This window comes from Nicotiana tabacum, chromosome 15, assembly GCF_000715075.1.
Source record: "Nicotiana tabacum cultivar K326 chromosome 15, ASM71507v2, whole genome shotgun sequence".
Lineage (NCBI taxonomy): Eukaryota > Viridiplantae > Streptophyta > Magnoliopsida > Solanales > Solanaceae > Nicotiana > Nicotiana tabacum.
The window spans coordinates 95865748-95885717 of NC_134094.1; the positions used below are offsets into that span (position 1 = coordinate 95865748).

Here is a 19970-nt window from a genome sequence, read left to right on the forward strand (position 1 = left end):
AGTCTTCGCTCCTTTTCTCTAAGAAATAAATTTAAGAAGGGGTAAAACATTCCAAGGTAAAGCAGCTTTGACGACGTCATCTTGAAAGGACTTGAAGCCATTTGTAAATGTAACAAATTAATTAGTGTGCGACTGTGCGTAGATGTTGCTTCTCTCTTTCGGCCGCTTAGTCAGTACCTTTTCCAATCTGGTCTGGTTAATAATAGTACTTCCTCTTTTTCATGTAGCTACCGTGTTTGATTGGATAAAAGAGTTTTAAGAATGTTTAACCTAACATGTGTTGTTATTTTAATTGTGGCGGAAGAAAAGTTAAAATTAATGGTTGAAAGTGATTTTCACAAGTTACGGAAAAAGTTACCTGGTTTTCTAGTAATTATCTTAGAAAAGTTTCTCCATTTAATTGCACTTCTGCAATCTTATTTGCATACATATACAAGTTAGAGAATATCAATTCCCTTTATCCTTACGTGAATTTCTATCTTAGAACGACAGAAGAACATGAACCATCGAGGTATATGACAATTAACACAGCAATTGAACAGCTCTTGGTGAATATGGTAGGCACATGACCTTTGAGTTTTTGCTTGAGAAAAGAGGATTAGGTTGGCTATGACAAGAAAATATTAATAGGACTTACTCGCATAATGTTTTTCTAAATATGCAGTACTTTCACTAGAGGAAAACACCTGCAGTAGTTGTGGTTGTGACCGTGAGAATTGAGACTAAGAGGGAGGTAGGGAGAAAAGGTTTTCCTTTCTTCGATTTATGCAATAAACCAAACTACTTATACATCCAAGATTGATCTTTCAATAATACAATGTGTTTGCTCTAATAAATGAAGCTTAATGACATCTATGTTACAACAAAGAATATGAAAAAAAAACAGATCTAAAGAACTAGTATTACCACATTACCGTTAGGACAAGCACCAGAAAGTGGCCTGCAGATAATTATCATTGACAAGCAACAACTATTTGTTCTTCTACCTGCTTCTGAAAGTAAGTCGTTTGCAAGATCCGTCGCATCCTATGGCAGCAACCGAGCTTAGCCTAGATTGTCCAGGCTAAAAACAACCCGCTACCGACGATGCCCTGAAGAAGGTGGCCGTCTACTTCCTCCCCTCCCTAAAGCTGAGAACTGATTTCCTGAAGGATGTGGATGATGATATCCTCTAACATTTTGATTGGTTTGAGGGGCCCTTCCAGCACCACGTTGGTTATAGCTTCCAGCCCCGTAAGGTTCATAGCTCGTAGAAGTGTTATATCCACTCTGCTGGTGGAAATTAGCAGTTGGTGGAACTGGTACTTGACCTACATGCTGAGGATGACTGGCATGCGAGGAATAACTGTATCCACCATTATGCTGCATTCCATCTGTATGATGTCCACGACTACGATAATCTCTACTGCGGGTGACAGGTCGCCCACCACTCTCATGGTGAGGGTGAGACCTACTGTAAGAACCCACATCAGGAGGGACATAAGACTCGCTATAGCTATGGTCGTAGTGATGCCGTACAGTCGAGGAACCTGAAGATCTGGGTTGATTTCCAACATCTCGAGCAGAATGGCCGAAACTAGGCCGTGTGTTTTCATGAACATTATATCTATGGGTTTGAAATGAGGACCACGTGCAGCAGGATAGGACGCTGGTCTGGCATGCGTATAGTCATCATGCCCCTGACCATTATATGCACGCCTGTAATCACTACGTCCACCCCTATCTTCTTTCTTCTGCATACTATTAACCACCAACCGATGCGCAGCTTCTCCAAGCTGACGACCAGAAATTGCACCAGGGTGGTGGTGCCTGCAACGATGCACACAAGCTACATATAACCTAAATAGATAAGATTGACATACTGACTACACTGCATCAATTATATAGTGCAACATACCGTCCATTTTCCCAAGGTTTCTTTCTAGTATCCTCATGCCATAGTACAGGATCAGGTTTCATATCACCTAATGTAACCATCTGTATAGAAACAGTACAGCATTGGTGAGAGAAACAGATAAATGCATGCAAGAATGAAAGATTTTGAAAAAGTTCAAAAAGGGGCACAAGCTTGTAAAAGGTAATGAGACATGAATGAAACACGCATATGATAGTGTGTTTAACCTTATCCAAGCTGGCCAAGCATGGCCACATAACCACAGCTGGTTTTTCATTCTATATCGGTCATGTAAAGGCAACAACCAAAGTGGTATAATAGAGGACCCTCATCACTATTTGCGCTAAACACTGCTAGGAAATCTGAGAATAGCATTCTAGTAAAGAATATGGCATCCCCCCCCCCAAACACATAACCAACCACCTGGAAGAAGGAAAGGTGAATCTGTTGCTTTCAACAAAACTTGAGACATCAGAAACAAATAGATTCATGGTATATGATCGGTTGGAGTAAGTTTGTTCAGCATTATATACCTTCTTCGGGAAAATAACCCCTTCCATTGGCCGAGCGACATGGTTATGAGTATCTGGAAGTCTGTATATTGCACATCTGAAATGCAAGAACAGGAAAAGCCGATGAGCAACACATAAAAGTTCTATGTTGGTCAGCGATGTCAATTGATACAGATGCTGCTGCCAAAAGCTGGGTTCTTACATGACTTGATTTTGCTTAATATCTTCCATCCCCTCAATAGGTGATCTAAAAATCGGAGGACAAGGATCTCCCATGCAAAGGGATAGGTATCCGTTCATCCCACCGCTGCAAGAAGACCTAGAGAGAATCAGAAGAGTCCAGCTAGGACTTCAAATATTGCGGTTGGAGCAAGGATTTAATCACAATAGACAATATTGAAAATACAGAACAAAGCGATGGAAAAGAAGATTTAAACATACTAATTTCATACATGATGTAGAAACATGATCCAATGCAGAGAAGCAGCAGATAAGGAATAGAAAGAAATTAGCAAGGAGCTCTAGGCTGAATCACGAGTAAAGACTCGGATCACAAAGGCAAACACAGGAATAACTTTTAAAAAGTACTCAACAGCACAAATTTTGCAGTACGGAACTCAACCGGATACAAGATGAACTGAGACTAGTGTCATTGGAGCTGACCAGAAAACTGAAAAGACAATTTCATCCACCCAACACAACCAAAAGCACCAATTAACAGCCAGCTAGTCATGAGAAATGCTCCCCGACTTGATCAATTTTCTCATTTTGTCTAAAAGTCCTTCAACGTCCAAATAAACAAGTACCAATCAAAACAAACAAATACACAAACAAAAGGAAAGTCCAAATTAATAAGCTATTCATTAGCACAGATAGCTATAGTGGCAAACAAACCTAGCTATTGGGTCCAACTGCTCCTTGACTTTGAAACGTTCGTTGTCTGTAAGCTGCTTACAGCGATCATCAAGAGAGAAAATGCATGGAGACAAAGGATGAGATAATGACACAAAAAGCATATCACACATCACGCTGTTTCTTCGTGCTTCTTCTTCCTGTATGAAAATAACTACATTAGCAAATCAAAATCCTGCTAAGAGAGTCAACTTACTGATTCAGAAACAAAAGCTATCATACCGTCAAAGAATGTTCAATTTTTGCAATCTCTGTTAGGAGCCTCGCTTCTTCAATGAAAGGCAATTTTGCAATACCCTTCAATACAGAATGAAGTCAACACAAAATATGAGAATCCAGTTCTTAAATAAAACTACAAGTGCTTAATAATTACCTGCCAAGAAAAGCGTTTTCCATTCATATCCACCTCAAAATCTGCACACAAAGCATGATGTAACTAAAATTGAGAAGAAGCACTACAAAAAACTAACACCAGCAGAGAAGATATATAGTATATTGTACCGTGTATAAGTTTATTGACAAAACGTCAATTATCAAAAGAAAAAAAGGAGATCATACCGGCAGGATAAAAATCAATAATGAGCGAAGTTGGGTCTGTCATCAATCTCCTATACTGCTCAGGAAGAGCATGAGCACTGCAATAAATAGTCAATATTCCCAAGAGTGAAAACTAGCTTTTTTTCTTTTTCTTTTTTAAATGACAGGAGAGACAAGGTGTTTAAGGACTGCAAAAAAAGAGGATTAAACCTGGCAGCAGGGAAGACCCCCAACAGCTGATTGAATGGCTTGAAAGGTGAACCTAGTTCAAATGTGATATTCAGCTGCCCAAGATCCTTAAGATCAGAAGCAAATGGTGCGTAATGATAGGGATAAAACCTGCATAGGAACAACTTATGCAATGAAAGCCAAAGCGCCATGATGACAAGTAGTGTCTAAAACTAGAAGCAGAATTAGAAGAAGGTTGTTCCATAGAAAAATGAAGCACAAAAACAGCACATAAGTTGAAAGAATAAAAATTCAAGTATAAATAAACGTGATGGATGTGTATGATCATGTGAAATGCAAACAACATTTGACAGCAAGGTGCAGCAAGTCATGTGGTTCTTGGTCCCAAGTACATTATACACATGCAAGACAGTGTATACTATATACTAAGGGCAATATATCCACACACTAAAGAGGGCTAGAAAAGGATTATAAGCAAAAATAACCTCATGTATTCAGAAGGGAGAATTTACCACTGCCAGGAACAAACACCCTCATAATAATAGTGCATAACCCAGCATAGCCCCTCTGTATATTTTATCACCTACAGACGGAACAAATTTGTTGTAAGGTCCAAAGTTTCAATAAGATTCATAAAACACCCTAAGCCTCACGTAATGGCATAAAAAGCCCAAACAACACCTTCAAATACACAGCATTTGCATTTGTGGCCTACAAGGCTGAAGTTTGTAGTCATTCAGATATCCTAAGCTTTATTTGGATAGTTTTTCAAGAATGCACTTTGGAGAAATTTCTTATAAATGATTTTGAAAATCTTCTGAAAAGAACTTGTCGTTGGGCTAAAAAGGGCAGGCAGCTCGGTGCATGAAGCATCCCGCTTTCATACAGGGTCCAGAGAAGTGCCGCACCCCAAGGGAGTGTGATATAGGAAGCATATCCTGAAATTTGTCGTTGGACTAATTTCTCAAAAACTTTTCTGAATAAGACTAAAAACAAACCAGACTTACTTCCTCAATATACCACACACTTTTTAAAGGTATCACTTTGACCCTCCCTTTTCTTCTAAGTTATTCTTATTAAGTTTTTACCCATTTTACTCTCCCTATCATTGCATTCAAAAATATTCTGTAACTTTTCTCATCTTGCGCACCCTTTTAAAATGTAAAATCTAGTGTTTATTTCTTTTCAAAGAAAGTTCCTTATATTGCTGGGATGTAACTTATTGTGTTAATCTAATGCATGTTGCTTAAGAGATATTCTTAAAACATTTACATAATGGGGACAGATTTAATAATATGGAGGAAGGACTGATTATTTTATCAAGTAATAAGTAAATGTTTTATTTCCTGCTTTAGCAAACGAATAACAACTATTTTCTCACAATTTTGAAAAAGCAGTCAGATAAACAATTTATTTTCCAGAAAGAACTTCTAAAAAACATTACTATATACAATAGGAAAATATCCCAAACAAATAGGGTTTAGATACATCATTCTCAAATATAGAATAGTATACCAATAGCAGAAAGAATTCTGTACTCAGAAAGCTATATCTTGGTGCAGAATGTTAATCAACAGATGTCAAGTTCTAAATTTTCAACCACCTCAATATTTTACCTTAACCAGTAAAGATGCTACACAAGATCAGATAACTTACAACGTCTTTTCGTATTGCTTCCATTTCCTCGGGTGTTTTTGCAGAAAATTTTTCTTCATAATATCTCTCTTTCCATCCCGGTGCTCCCAGTTTGACCTACAAAGACAAATTAGATAACAACTTTGCAGAATAAATATGTAGACAGTAGCTACTATAAAAGATTCAAAGGGAGCATAATCATATTGTGACTATTTGGTAAAGTTAAATACCAGAAGCTGCCAAAGATCTCAAAGAAAAAAAAGCAACATCCAGCCCTCAGGCTGTTTACCAGTGGGGCTACTACATTTTAAAACCCACTAGAAAAGGTCACCTAAGCCAATCCGCAAGTATGATCTCAGGTAATGTAGTCAAGGTAGACCACATGTAGTTCCATGTACTAGGTCTCGAACCCTCCTCTCTCTCGCTTAGGCTAGCATGTACATCTTCTTATCCCCGCATTTTCCCTCAAGTTATTCGTACAAGTGTTCGAGCGCTGCCGTCTTCACCGCCGTAACTGCTAACTTCGCCTCCTTCTTCGCCGTCTAATACCTCTCCCAATTCGTCCTCCTATCCTCCTCGTTTTTTCTCTCCACTAACTTCGCATAAGCAGCCTTCATGGCTTCCACTTTCCCTTGGACGAAATTTCAAGGTAGTAATTCATCTAAATTTGATAAGCCAAAAGTGCCATTCATCTTGCTTTCAGGAAATACTAAATTACTACTCCCTCCGTTTCAATTTAGATGACGTAGTTTGACTCGGCAGGGAGTTCCAGAAGAAAAAAAAACTTTTGAAACTTGTGGTCTTTAAAGTTTAAGGGTAAAAGCTTTGTGGGGCCAGGACATTTATGTGGTTATAAAAGCTTCTCATTAAGGGTAAAATGGGTAAAATGAAGAGTTTAAAGTTGAATTATTTCCAAATTTAGAAATGTATCATTTATTTTGGAACAGACTAAAAAGGAAAGTACCTCATCTAATTCGAAACGGAGGAAGTAATAGCTAGATCCCTCGAGAAAATTTAGTAAATACCATCTAAAACTACCACTAATAGAGTTTTTATAACCCCTTTTCCATCCGCAGATCAACTGCCATGCCAATCTTCAGAGGCACCTTTTATTTTTATTCCTTTAGGTGGTGATTTGGGGGGAGGGGGGGTGTCTCTAGACGGATCAAGTCAACTAGCAGTCATCAAGAGAAACTTGACTGATTGGACTCACTTTTTTGTTATTTCTTGTTTGATGGATAAAAGAGACAATTGACTTATTGGTTTCACTGATTTCATGGTAACCACTAACAAGCCTCAACTCATAGCTCTAACTGAACACATTTCCTATACGATCTCAGTCCCAAACTTGAATAAACTGGTGCAGCAGCCCACGGTTTGACAAGTTTTTAGACAAGCACTGACTTGAGAATTGGATTTAAAATAAAGATTATAGATTATCTTTTTATAAGTACAATAAACATGATCAAATCTAAGAAAGAAAAATTTCCATTAATTATCATAAAAATTGATTAAAACAATGTTCAAGGTTTTCTATTCCTTCGACTTTCTTAACAACTAAGTCAAACAAAATTTATCATTTTGCAAAAAAAGCCAATAAATCTCACTATGCAATTCAGCAGCACTTCTTTTCCACCAAATACTCGGATTATTTTATCCCTTCAATACAAGCAACCTGAACTAGTGTTTTAAAAGGCATTTCCAGGGGGAGCCCTGGGGCGAGGCGCACCAAAAATGTCTTGAGGCGATGGTGTGGGGCGAAAGTCTCAAGAGGCGTACGCCCAGCAATTCGAGGCGTACGCCCGGGCGTTTGAGGCGCATTTTTGTAGTGAGGCATAAGCCCGAGAGACTTTTTCAAATTAAAACAAAATTTGTTGAATATGTCCTTTATATAATACCCAAATTCCCAAAAGTCAGCTTGTAATTACTCAAAAGTTTTAAAAAGGAACTGAAATGTATTAAATTTTGAAAGTCAAGATCTTTTTTATTGATCGAAGCCCTAATTTATGGTATTTCCCAATTCTTTATCTTGCCCGCTAGTCTGCTAATATCTCCCAAAAGTAACGAATATTTTTTTACAAATATAAAGAGAACTTCATTCTCTTTCATAACAGCAAGTTCAAAGTTCAAATCGCAGGTTAGTCATCATTTTTGTTCCTCCATATAAAAAACTTTATTCTTTTCGACTCAAGTTACTTGTGCTTGTAAGTAGCGTATAATATATTGTTTTGACTAGTTTTTTATGGGGATGGAGTACATCTATATATATTTCACGTATTTATAGTTTTCTTCAATTTTTATGCAATTTTACCTGTTTATAAATATTTGCTAACAATACTATTTTACAAATATTAAAAATTAAATACACATGGGGCTTACGCCTCTCTGAGGCATATGTAAAACGCCTTACGTCCACGCCTTTTAAAACACTGACCTGAACTTAATACCCTATGTAAATCACTAGTTTGACTCAAATATTCAAATTCACCAATCAGATTGATTTATGATAATCTTAAATGCCACATTAATTTCCAGGACAATCACACGCACAATTTCCAAGGAGTGACAAGAGATGTTTATTTTCAAACCTTGTCTTCTTCAGGATTCTCTGAATTGAAAATATCATTCTTGTCACGAAGCAACTTGTTTAGCTTTGTTTTCAGTTCTTCCTTGTTTTCAGAAACCTAAATGGAATAGAAAAAAATTAGAAGACAATCAAATTTGTTTAAAACTAATAAGCAATACATATTATATTTCAATAACAAAGTTAAAGAAAACTATCAACTCCTATAAGAAAACCTAAGGTAATTTAAGTTCATGAGATACAACCTAGCCTAAAAATGACTGGAGTTGGAATACATTAAAATGCCTCTCCCGAAGCAGGAAAACATACTTCAATTTCAAGGCTATTCTCAGCTTCAACTATTGCAGCTCCTATCGTGGCGTCGGAACTCAAACGTGATACTTTTTGCGCACGGACAACAGTTCGTTTATCATCAGAAGTGTCAGACTGCTCATTCTTACTGTCAAGGATGGAAAGACTGGAGGTGGCCTGCCCAAGTTGATCAGGTCTACAAGATTTTGAAGCTCCTCCCTGTTGATAGGGAGAAGGTGAAGGACCCGCCGCTAGGCGAGAACCATGGAATCGAGCTACTGGAACCAGAGACTCAGGTTCAGCTTGAGGTGCAGTGTCATCACCTCTTTTTGCCTGCGCCTTATCACGCTTGATTCTTTCAGATTGTCTCTGAATACACCATAAAATAGTAGAGTGAAGATCATTTTATATGCAGGAGATCAAGCACTAGAGTATTGAGTCCTAGAAAGAAGAAAAACACATTTTTCCCTATGAAAGAAAGGCAGAATAAGAATGAATAATGATCTTATCCAAAAAATGAATAAATGACACGATTGCCAGATCCAAAATAATTTCATTGAAAATAGAATGGTTAACTGAAAAATAAATCTTAGAACATTGATGCTATGTATTTATAGCTATAAAATCAAGTAATATACAGTAAAAGTAATATTACTTGATCTCTATTTTAATGATATACAATTGAAAATTTATCATAGTGCCACAAAAACTGCTACTAGGATTCTTCATGTGAACCTTTTCTCCAAAAAGAGGACAATAAGGTTCACCAGCACTATCCTTCTTTTTTGTTTTCCCTGTTCTTCATTTGCTTTTGATGGATGAGAACTGGACAGAGCTTTGATAAACACCTTCTATGTTTAAGATACTAGTCATCTTTACTATCAGAGAAACATGTCACTTAAAACCAAAAGTAGCAATCAGTAAAGCCACAATTTCCTTTAATTTTTTTTAAAAGGAAGGTGAAAAAGCAGTAAATGGTCAGACAAGAGCAGACCTGATGTAAGCGAGATCTCTTTTGGAAAATCTTATCTTCATATGATCCTACCGCCTGAATAAAAGATTCTACCCTGCCAAGGTTTGGCTGAAGAAGTAAAAGAGGCAAATCAAAAGGTTAAGTACAAATTGCAAGAATAACTAGGTAGACAGGCTATAACAGGCAAATATCTAGATTAAAGGGTCACCGATCAAAGGAGTAACCAACTACCTGGCTTGCATCAGTCAGATACCCTCCCAAAGACCGAAACTCCTTCTTATAAACAGCCATCAACAGGTTTATTGCGCCCTGATAAGGAAGAGGACAAAGAAGGACAATGATTATTGTGATGATTATCCTATAACAGGTTTGCCAAAGAAACTTGAAGAAGAATGTTGAGGTTTCTTAGAGCAAAAAAGAAACCCATTCGCTCATGAACAAAATAACTAAATACTATAAGCAGTTCTCCAAAAATCAAACTTTAAGGGGAAAAAACTCATCCGTTCATCCTATTTTTTTTAAGCATGTTTTATTTCATCAAAATATTGGGTCACTAAGTGCATCCTTAATCGCTTCACAATGGATTACAAACCAAGGGAGCTCGAGAACTACATTGGTATGACGTTTCTATCCAGAATTTTCCTATGGTCTGCCCAGTATACAACCTTTCTGTATTGCTACTGTAAATCGTGAGCTACCATGCCACACCTTAAAGCACATCTTATATTCATTTCCATCCAAACACCCATATATCGCATTAATGTTTAATAATCCAAAATTTTCCTATGGTTCTGCCCAGTACACAACCCTTCTGTGCATCAAAAAATTGAAGGGCTAATTTAAGCATAACTCAGTTCATCCAACAATACGGCAGGAACACCATCCATATTTCAGTAACCACCTTGCAGCATAGCAACAGATGATTGACCGAATCGTTCTGGTCTTTACAAATAACATAATCATTTACATATTTTCATTCCTTTTCTCTGTAAAAAGGTCTAGAGGGATAGCTTCCCAAGTCATTGTCCAGGCAAAAAACATTAATCTTGTGGATGCTTTGGTTTTGCACATTGTTCTACAAGGAGCACCCGATTTCATTGCTGTTTGAATGACTTGACAGGCAAGTACCTATGATACTTCCGTTCCATACTAGAACATCAGGTTTGTTTGGTAAAGGCAGAATACCTAAGGACATCTCCTAAAGTTGACATGTTTTATTTAGTGCACAACTTAACTTTTCCTAGTCATTATTAACCCCAAGACTTGGCATTTCAATGGCCTCGACCCTTAAACAGATCTCACCTCATGGCATTTTTTTAAAATAAAATATATTTAATACCTTTTAAAATTTGTTAACTCCTTGGTTTATCTTTTTCAGGCCAGTAAAAAAATTTGGCTGAAACTCCATCACTTGACATTAATAAATTATTTAGCTAAAAGTAATGCAGTTTCAGTCAGCTTTTTTACAAATTTGGCCCAAAAGAGAAGAAATGCACAATTGAACAAATTGTCATTGCATCTAAAGACGAAATAAAAGGAAATACACAATTGGAAAAATAGCCATTGCATCTAAAGAAGAATAAAAAGAAATACACAGTTGGAGCTCCATTATTTTGGCTAAAGACTTTATTATTTGGCTAAAAACAATATGTTCCAGCCAATTTTTTTTACAGTTTTGGCTCAAAAAAAGAAGAAATACACAGTTAAAAAAAAAAAAAATTTTGCCTCTAAAGAAGAAATAAAAGGAAATACAAAGTTGGGGTAAACATGCACTGTATATTAAGAAGAAGCAAGACGAAATACAAATTTGGAACAAATAAATCATTGTATATGACTACGTGGCAATTAACGGTTGAAAATACCCTACTTAGAAGCTGATTTTTTTTTTTATTTTGTTCACCTCCACGCACCTAAAAAGTGTATTTATGCTCTTTGTCACGTTAGTGTCTAAGAAGTCAAGACTCTCAAACTGCCAAATTCAGAGGCGTAATCAGGACAAAAGATAGTTTGGTTGTGCACCGTATAAATGGTGCCAAGTTAAGGGTGATTCCGATGTATTATGATTTATGTAAAATAACAGTCCCACTGAACACTCTCAAGAGAAAACTGAATCTTTCCATCATCCAACAATTGTAATTCTCTGAAATCTCAAATCCCAGATAAGAAAAAACAAATATCAAACAGCTCCGTGAATCCTTCACCCAAAAGAGCGTGGCCAATCAACCAATCCATCAAATATCTGTTGTTTCTTCCATTATCCACTTTCAAGATAGTGTCTTGAAAAGTTTTCCATAGGCTAACACCACACAACATGGAGACTGCCCTGGAAACACCAAGTTGCTTCCTCAAAATCTGTATTGTGCTTGCTACCTTAACAAAAAAAAATGTATTTTGCTTGCTATGACCAGGCGCAATCCTTCTTCAGAAGCAAATCTCCAAAAGCCATTATCCAACGAAACTCAAGTTTCCTGCTTGAAAGAAGGAAAAAAATTGCAGGTCGCATGTCATAACCTAAACATTGCACCCGAAATACTTTATCAGCGGGCTAACGTACTTTTGCCATTCGCAAAATTGGAAGCTCCATTTCATACCACTCCGTTGTTATGTATCTCTCAATCAGACACACCTTCACTAGACAGGGAGTGAAAAGCACCATCATTTTCCACTCTATATGCATGCAACACCATTAACTACAACCATTAACACAAGAGGTGCTCACTGCTTGCTTTTCATCAAACTCATAAAGCTAACACAACTTCCTTTGGTAAAAACCAGTTACATATGTCTGATAATAAAATAATCTTGATCTCACAGGAAAGCAAACTTCCTACAGTTCTCATCTTTTCACCTTGGGCTTTAGATATATGAGCAGTACGACAGTACATTCTTCAGGGACAGTTATGCATTTTGCAGGATCTCTCTCTCATTTTTCCCCACAATATGTTCGGCACTTTTTCCCTCATATATGATCAGTACTTGTCTTTCCCCCAAATTTCGTTTTTTTACATTTAAAATTCATTATTGGCTCCAAAAAGCAGGCAACAGCTTTAGATACAAACTTCTCGAAGTTAGAGAAATATTAATCCATAAATATAAGAGAAAACCATCAGAGCATGTCAAGAAATATATATATCATTTTTTAGTACAAAACTAGTAGAGAAGTTCAGTTAGGGGGAAACGTCACAGTCATAACAAATACACAAAATGAAACCAGTTCTTATAGAGAACACACCTCGCGAATCTCCAGAGTGGGCATATGTGGTAGAAAATCATTGCCAACGAAGAAGCACATAAATATGAAGTCATCAACAATACGCTCTAAATCAATCGCAAAAGGAGGATTGGGAATTCTCAAATCATATTCCAAATACTCCCGAAGAGTCCAGATGTTGAGAAACTGAAACAGATGCATCAAATAAATTCTGAAAAGTTACATTGGAATGAATAACCACAGGAAAATCAGAAATTTTTTTTTTTTTTGAGAATGAACAAGAAATTCAGAAGTTAATTATTTTGGTACACTGAAATGTTACCTGGAATGGCTTTTTTGCCACAACCTCCACATCTCCTTTCTCATCAAACTCTCCTGCTTTTCGTTTTGCCTTCCCTTCGCAATTTGCAGCTAAATGACCCATTTGACCACAGAGGAAACATTTATCCTGCTGGCCTGGAGTAAATACGACCTGAAAGGTAGACAGAGTATTCAAAAAAAAAAAAAAAAAGAGGCAAAGTAAAACATAGAACACAAGTATATTAGCAAAAAATATTCAAAATACAGCAATTACGCATCCTAACTAAAAAGTATTTACCAAATCAGTCCTATAGTTCCGACACACTTCTCTAAGTCCAAGTAGAATTCTGTGGGACTAGTATGTCCTACTTCTACTAACTACTAGCTCATAACAAGTCCGAAATGCTTTTGCATTTAATATACTATCTTTATCATTGCTCGAGTTGATTCCCAATTACAACTGGGAGATTACACCAGGGATCAGTTTGAGCCCGTACTTATTTACCCTAGTTATGGATGAAATATCCAACAGAATACAAGATGAGGTCCTATGGTGAATGCTATTTGCTGACGATATTGTGCTAATTGATGAAATCAATGAGGGTGTCAACAAAAACTCAAACTCTAGAGAAGCATTCCAGAGAGTAAGAATTTTAAAATTAGTAGAAATAAGACTAATAATTCAGTCAAAATAAAAAGTGAAGTTGAGATGAGATTAGATGGGATTGTGATGCGTAAATGCAAACAATACAGATATCTAGACTCGTTCCAGGAGAGAATGTTGCTTGAGATGGCTCCCAGGGTGTACATGCAAACAATACAGAAACAATAGAACGAGATTTATGGTGCTCCCAGGGTGTTATGTGAGAGAATGTTGCTTAAGATGGTTCGAGCATATCCTACATCGACCTCTAGATGCATTGGTCGGTCCATAAGTGTGAAGCTATGGCGAGTGAAAGTGTTAAAAGGAGGAGAGGAAACCTAATCACATGTAAAGGAGCTACCTCAAAAGACCTACATTTTATTAGAATCCATCCAGACTTGGCAGAGAATAAGGCAACAGGGAAGGAAATGATCTATATAGGCAATACCAACTAGTTAAGAATGTGCTTTAATCACGTTAGTACATTTACTTTAGGTCATATGCTTGATGCTAGGAGTCATTTAATCATGTCAGAGATTTATATGCCAATAGAAGACATAGAGAACTTATTGTACTTTATATTTTAACTTTTCTTTTGTAAAATATTGGCCAGTTTAAACGAAGAAACATGGTCAGTGAATCTTCACAAAGCCGATCCCGATTTGTTTAGGATTTACGCTTAGTTGTTTTGTTGTATCCAAGGAGTTTTTATTAACATAAATGAATTGATTTATTAGGATGAGGAGGATTTCATCTAGTTTATAATGAAATACAATTGTTATTATACCAGTGGAAAAACTCAACCTAGATAAATAAAAACCAATTCATAACAACAACAATAGATGTACAACATTTGCACCAAATTACTGTCAGGAAAAAGAATATTGGTTGAAATACAGATGTAATATTATGTTTAGAAGAAGAAAAAAAGATTACTACTTCAAAATAACAAAAAAATATAAGTTGTAGATATATTCAGTAAAAAGGGTCAAAAAATGCAAGAGGAATACATGAATATATACAAGAATGATCAACCAAGATTGCTTATACTACACTGACCGCATCGTCAGTATTCTTGTATACTTAATTGCTTTACTATTATTATCTAACAAACAAGTATTGTAAATCAGAAACTAATATAAGTATGATCTAATAGCCAATAGTTAAACAACCATGGAAATTAAAAGAAAATATACTGCTAATAGTATTTACTTCTAAGGAAATTGTTAGGTTTAAGCCCTTATAAAGAAAAGGAAATCGTTAGATTTAAGCCCGGGCTTATTAGTTCCTAAAATTTTCAATCGGACATGAAACTTTACTGAAAGGGAAAATAGGAGGTATAAGTATTCTCATAAAAATGTAGGTGAAACAATGAGAATTTTCTTTATCCGTCTTAAAAAGAAGACTTTTTGTGAACAAAAGGATCCAATTTTTTCCTTCTTTTGCGCAAATTTATAACCGACATGTTAGCGTATGTAATGATAAATGTCCGTCCACATAAAGAAATTGAGCATTAACCTCTCTGAGTATAGAGAAGTGAACTTCATGTGTAGCCAAACCCAACATAATTAAATCTGCATCCTGTTGTGGCACCAAATAATAGAGTGTAAGATATCCAGTACAATATTCATGAAAATCAGGAAGAAGATTCCATCCAAAGATTTACAAGTCATCCAAAAGATAAGACGTACCAAACCATAAAGACAATGGCGTGTATTTGGATCATAACCAGAAAGATTCCTTTGGAGACGAATATAGGACATAATTTTATGCTCACCTTCACCAGGGACATTTGCATCAGAAAGTATAACCTTCGAAAAAATAGTTGAATAATAAGTACACAATATTCTTTAGTATCATACCGAGAGAAAAGAAAGTGACTGCACCAACCTACAAAACAAATCCAAATAATCTCAAATTGAAACAGCAAGAAATTTACAGGAACAATACCTTAACATTTTTCCATCCTGGATCATGGTTTAGTCTAAGGTGAATATAATATTGAAGAGCAATCGACAATGTGGCCATGAATTGAGTCCCAGGAGTAATTACATTTGAATCAAAAACTTGGGACGCTTGTTTAGGAGGAAGCTTCCTACCCTCCCTCTCAAATTCCTCACGCAACTTTTCCTCCTCAGCTGCCTAAAAGAAGGATTCCATGAGATAGAATTTGAGCAGAAATTCTTGCTCCATGATTAAAGAATGTTAAGGGCATGTACCGCATCTGCTGCATCTTTCGCTGATCTAAAACGTCTAGATCTTTGCTGGTTCATTTTGGCCCTTGGAGCAACACCATCTACCAAAATATATCCCGTCAGTAATTAGCGCAGAAATCTAACCACTTATAATACATAGCATCTGTTTTGTACAGGAAATTGCTCAATGGGGAAAGGAATGATTAGAAAAGAAAATCTGGGTCCCATATTCAAAAACTTACAGGAGGGACAAAGAAAAATAAAATAATTTGAATTTAAAAAGATTTTAGAAGTCGATAATTAAGTAGTGAGGAGGAAAGTAAAAGCAGTTTTAGTTCCCTCTTTATGATCTCCAATTTCTCTTATTACCTATATAGGAAATTTTGACAAGAGAACCCAAAGTTTTCTTCGACTTCCCCAAGCAATAATAACCCACCCCTTTCTTAATACATCTGACCCATATTTCATTTCCTTTGAAAAATACAGAATTCGTAATATAATTGAAAGGCAGTTTGACCTTGTTACCCACCAATAGCCATATATAGCAGCTTTCGAGGACGCACCATAGAGAAAAGCCTGTCTATGTAATCAAACATGCAATGGAACACTTCATCAAATGTTGTTGGAGAAGGCTGCATCAGAAAGTATGGAAACTTATATAATAGAGAATAGAGAAGATAGCACAAATAACGAAAAAATCTTACAAATATATAACATGAAAGCAGTATCATCCAAACATGTATACAATAGAAACATAGGTCATCAATGAAAGAGCATAATGCTAAAATATGTTCCAACTATTTATCTTAACTTTCCTCTTCTCGTTATAGCAGAAACAACGTACATGCATAACTCCTTTATCAATTTCATTTATCTGCTTTTTCAAACATTATTTGTCCAAAGTTCTACTATCCTTTAAGGTAAAAGATCCACAAGGTTGCGTTTGCGACATCCTCTAGCTACATCAACTTTTTTATTTGACTATGAATGTGAGTGGAATTGACATTTAACACATAGGATAGGGAAATGGCAACGATGCACTGAGTATCTCAATTGCAAACACTTTCTTCCTAATTTGCTCCGACACGGCAGTTTATGTGTTGCACCCATATCCAAATTCTGAAACCGCCTCTTAACAGGAGCGTATCGAAGAGGATGGAAGCGGGTTCACATGCACCCATGCTCTCCTCGCTGAATCATGTATAGTAATGTTATATTACTTCAAAATAATATAAATATGTGTGTGTGCACCCAAGCTCAAAAAGTCATATGGTGTAATGGTTAATGGGTGCACCAAGTGAGGTCAAGGATTTAATTTTCTCGTCCATCTTGCATTTTGATTAAGCATATTTTTCTTTGTTTTTCTTTCTTATTTTGGTTTATTTTTTAAAATTCCCAAGTCTATTGTAATTCCTGTTCTCCTTCTGTAATAACAAAATTTTATATAATCAAACGAAATGTCTTACATTAAAATTAGGAGCAATTGAGGATATAATATTGAGTCAATTAACGGGTTCAACTAGCAAATTTTTGACATGGAGTACAGATATATTTTGGAAAAATCAGGAAAACGTCTATAAAAAGTTTAAACCTGTAATTTCAATAGTGTAATGGTTTCAATAAGCTAAATGTTGAACATCAAATTTAAATCCTAAATACGTCTATATATAATAGTGCACTCATCTTCTTAAAATCCTGGATCCGCCTCTGGTGTGGGTATGGGATCCATATCGGATCTGGTCAAACAATTTTGGGTACTTTGACCATGACAGACGAAAAAATTTGAGACAAGATACAATTTGATTCCCAAAAGCAGAACCAAAACTAGGGTAAATTTGAAGAAAATAGCATACCTTATCTAGAAAATTAATCATTTACTTATCTACACCTTGAGAATAAAAAAGAAATCCACACTTTATAGCTATACATAAGTATTCCACAAAATTTCTCATAATTTAGAGATATTTTTATATTTTATTTTTTTGAATTATATTTAGTTGATCCCCGTACTTGTATCCGTACTAGGATTCATATCCCCGAATCTTAGAATTTACATCTCGAAGGATCCGACCTCTAAATCCACACCCGTGTCGGACACCCGCACCCATGTCCGAGCAACTTAGCTTTCTTCCCAAACATCACGTTCAGGAAATATATAACCAATGCATAAGCACATTTCTTGCAAAAGCAAACCGATTCTTTTATATATAATCAAACTTCCCCTCACCCAAAATAAACATCTTGATTAAATCAAAGTATCCGGTCCAACAATAAGGGACTCTTATATAGCCATTTTTAACAAACCCGGACAGAAACAATAAAAGACTTGACACATTCATAGTGACTTGAAAGTTAATAATCAGCAGTGCAAGATTTTTTTCTGTCATTTAACCTTAAATATCTACACTACCCTGATTTTTCATAAAATTGTTCATGTTGTATAGAGCAATCGACAGTGATTACATGAAAATCATGTATCAAAGTAGCCACAAGCAGATGAAAATGCATGCACCACCTCCGATGTCTTCTTAAAACAGTACAAAGGCACCAGCAGTTATACCGCGTTGTTCGACTTAATAAGGAATATAAGATGTTAATTTGACTGTGCGCTGAATCATTGATAGTTGAAAACAAAAACAAAAAAATAAAGTATTGTTTGAAACTTGAAAAGTTAGTAACATCTATCAAAGTTAAAACTTTAATAGTTTAACCAATTTGAATTTTAGTAACTTGTGAAAGTTGTATAGAAATGACATGGAAAGAGTGTTTATATAAATTGGAATGATTTAACAGTATTAAACACGCCATGATGAAGCTCACATTTCAGCATACCCAAATTCATACTCAATTTATATGAGAACAACCAACAATTCAAAAACACAACACAAACACAGTCAAATTCTAACAAAAATATAATCAAAAAGGACTAGAGTACACTAAATTGAAAGCAAGAGGATTAAAGTGCGTACTCGATCTTCGGGGTGAAAACAAGGATGAATAATACCATTCATATCCAAATAAAGGTTATCATATTCGATGTTGTTTGGGTTAGGTTTACTCGTATCAACTGGAACTTTAATTCCTTCAATAACAGCTGCTTCTTCTTCTATGACGTCTACTATAACCATTGAATACTTCTCAGCTAACCATCGGTAAAATGCTGGTACTCCCATTGTAATTAACCTCTCAAACCCACTAATTAACGGACTTTTATTTAATTAAGAATGGTATAAGAGAAAGTTATTAGGAGAGAAAGGAAGTGATATGGGAATGACAATGGCGGGCTACGATTTTCAGATCGAGGAAAGAGGTTAGCCTGTTAGGGCACGGAAGAATTGTGAATGGACGATAATGACCTTTGTCTATATAGACGTCACCTGAGGGGTTTGTGAGTGGGTCCGTTTGGTTGACAGTTAAAAGAGCTCAACGAAAATATCTGTGCGAAAAACACGACAATTGAAAATCTAACAAAGATACGTACTGACTACTGAGCAGTCTGTCAAAGTTAAGCCACGCTCATTTACAAATTACGAGGTGTGATAAGAGACATTTTTTTACTTAGAGCGTGGTTATCCAAAATTTATCGAAAAGTGATGTTTTTTAACCTTATAGCCTTGAAACCAAATCCGTAACCAAAATAATGCAAAATTGGATTTTAGACACAAAAATTGGTGAAAAAACAGTTGATGACATTGTTATATATAGTGCATTTAAATATATAGAGCATTAAATATATGCGTTATGCTTATTATTTGCTGACCCATAATAATTGGTGAGTATAGTGCATGGCGCATATAATACATGCGCCATATACATACCAATTGTCATCCCCTCGCATTGAATATTTGTTTACTTAAGGTCCAACATTTGTTCTTCAAAAAATTATTCTGAAAAATTTATTCTTCAATATTATTTGTATCACTTCATATTCATCAATATTTTTTGAATTTTGCTACGATGTTTGAAGAGCGAAAAATTAAGGTTGCATTACATTAGGGTGGTGAGGTTGTGGTGGAGAATAACCCGGTACACTATAGTTGTTCTCCACAGAGCATTGTTAAGATGTCACTCACATTGGAGTACGACAGATTGGT

General features: G+C 35.9%; 1 protein-coding gene across 1 annotated transcript; it reads right to left on the bottom strand.

Moving 5' to 3' along the window:
* Nucleotides 1–736: 736 nt before the first annotated feature.
* On the bottom strand, nt 737–19213 carry LOC107830742 (5'-3' exoribonuclease 3). Its single transcript, XM_016658384.2, is given in 24 exon segments — nt 737–1622; nt 1625–1809; nt 1898–1977; nt 2428–2503; nt 2609–2713; nt 3301–3458; nt 3541–3615; nt 3692–3732; nt 3877–3953; nt 4066–4194; nt 4557–4627; nt 5701–5796; nt 8268–8363; nt 8573–8923; nt 9549–9635; nt 9759–9836; nt 12760–12924; nt 13061–13210; nt 15200–15262; nt 15373–15492; nt 15632–15823; nt 15901–15977; nt 16406–16508; nt 18846–19213. Coding segments are annotated over 24 exon segments (3324 nt in total). The 5' UTR covers nt 19050–19213; the 3' UTR covers nt 737–1077.
* Nucleotides 19214–19970: the final 757 nt, after the last annotated feature.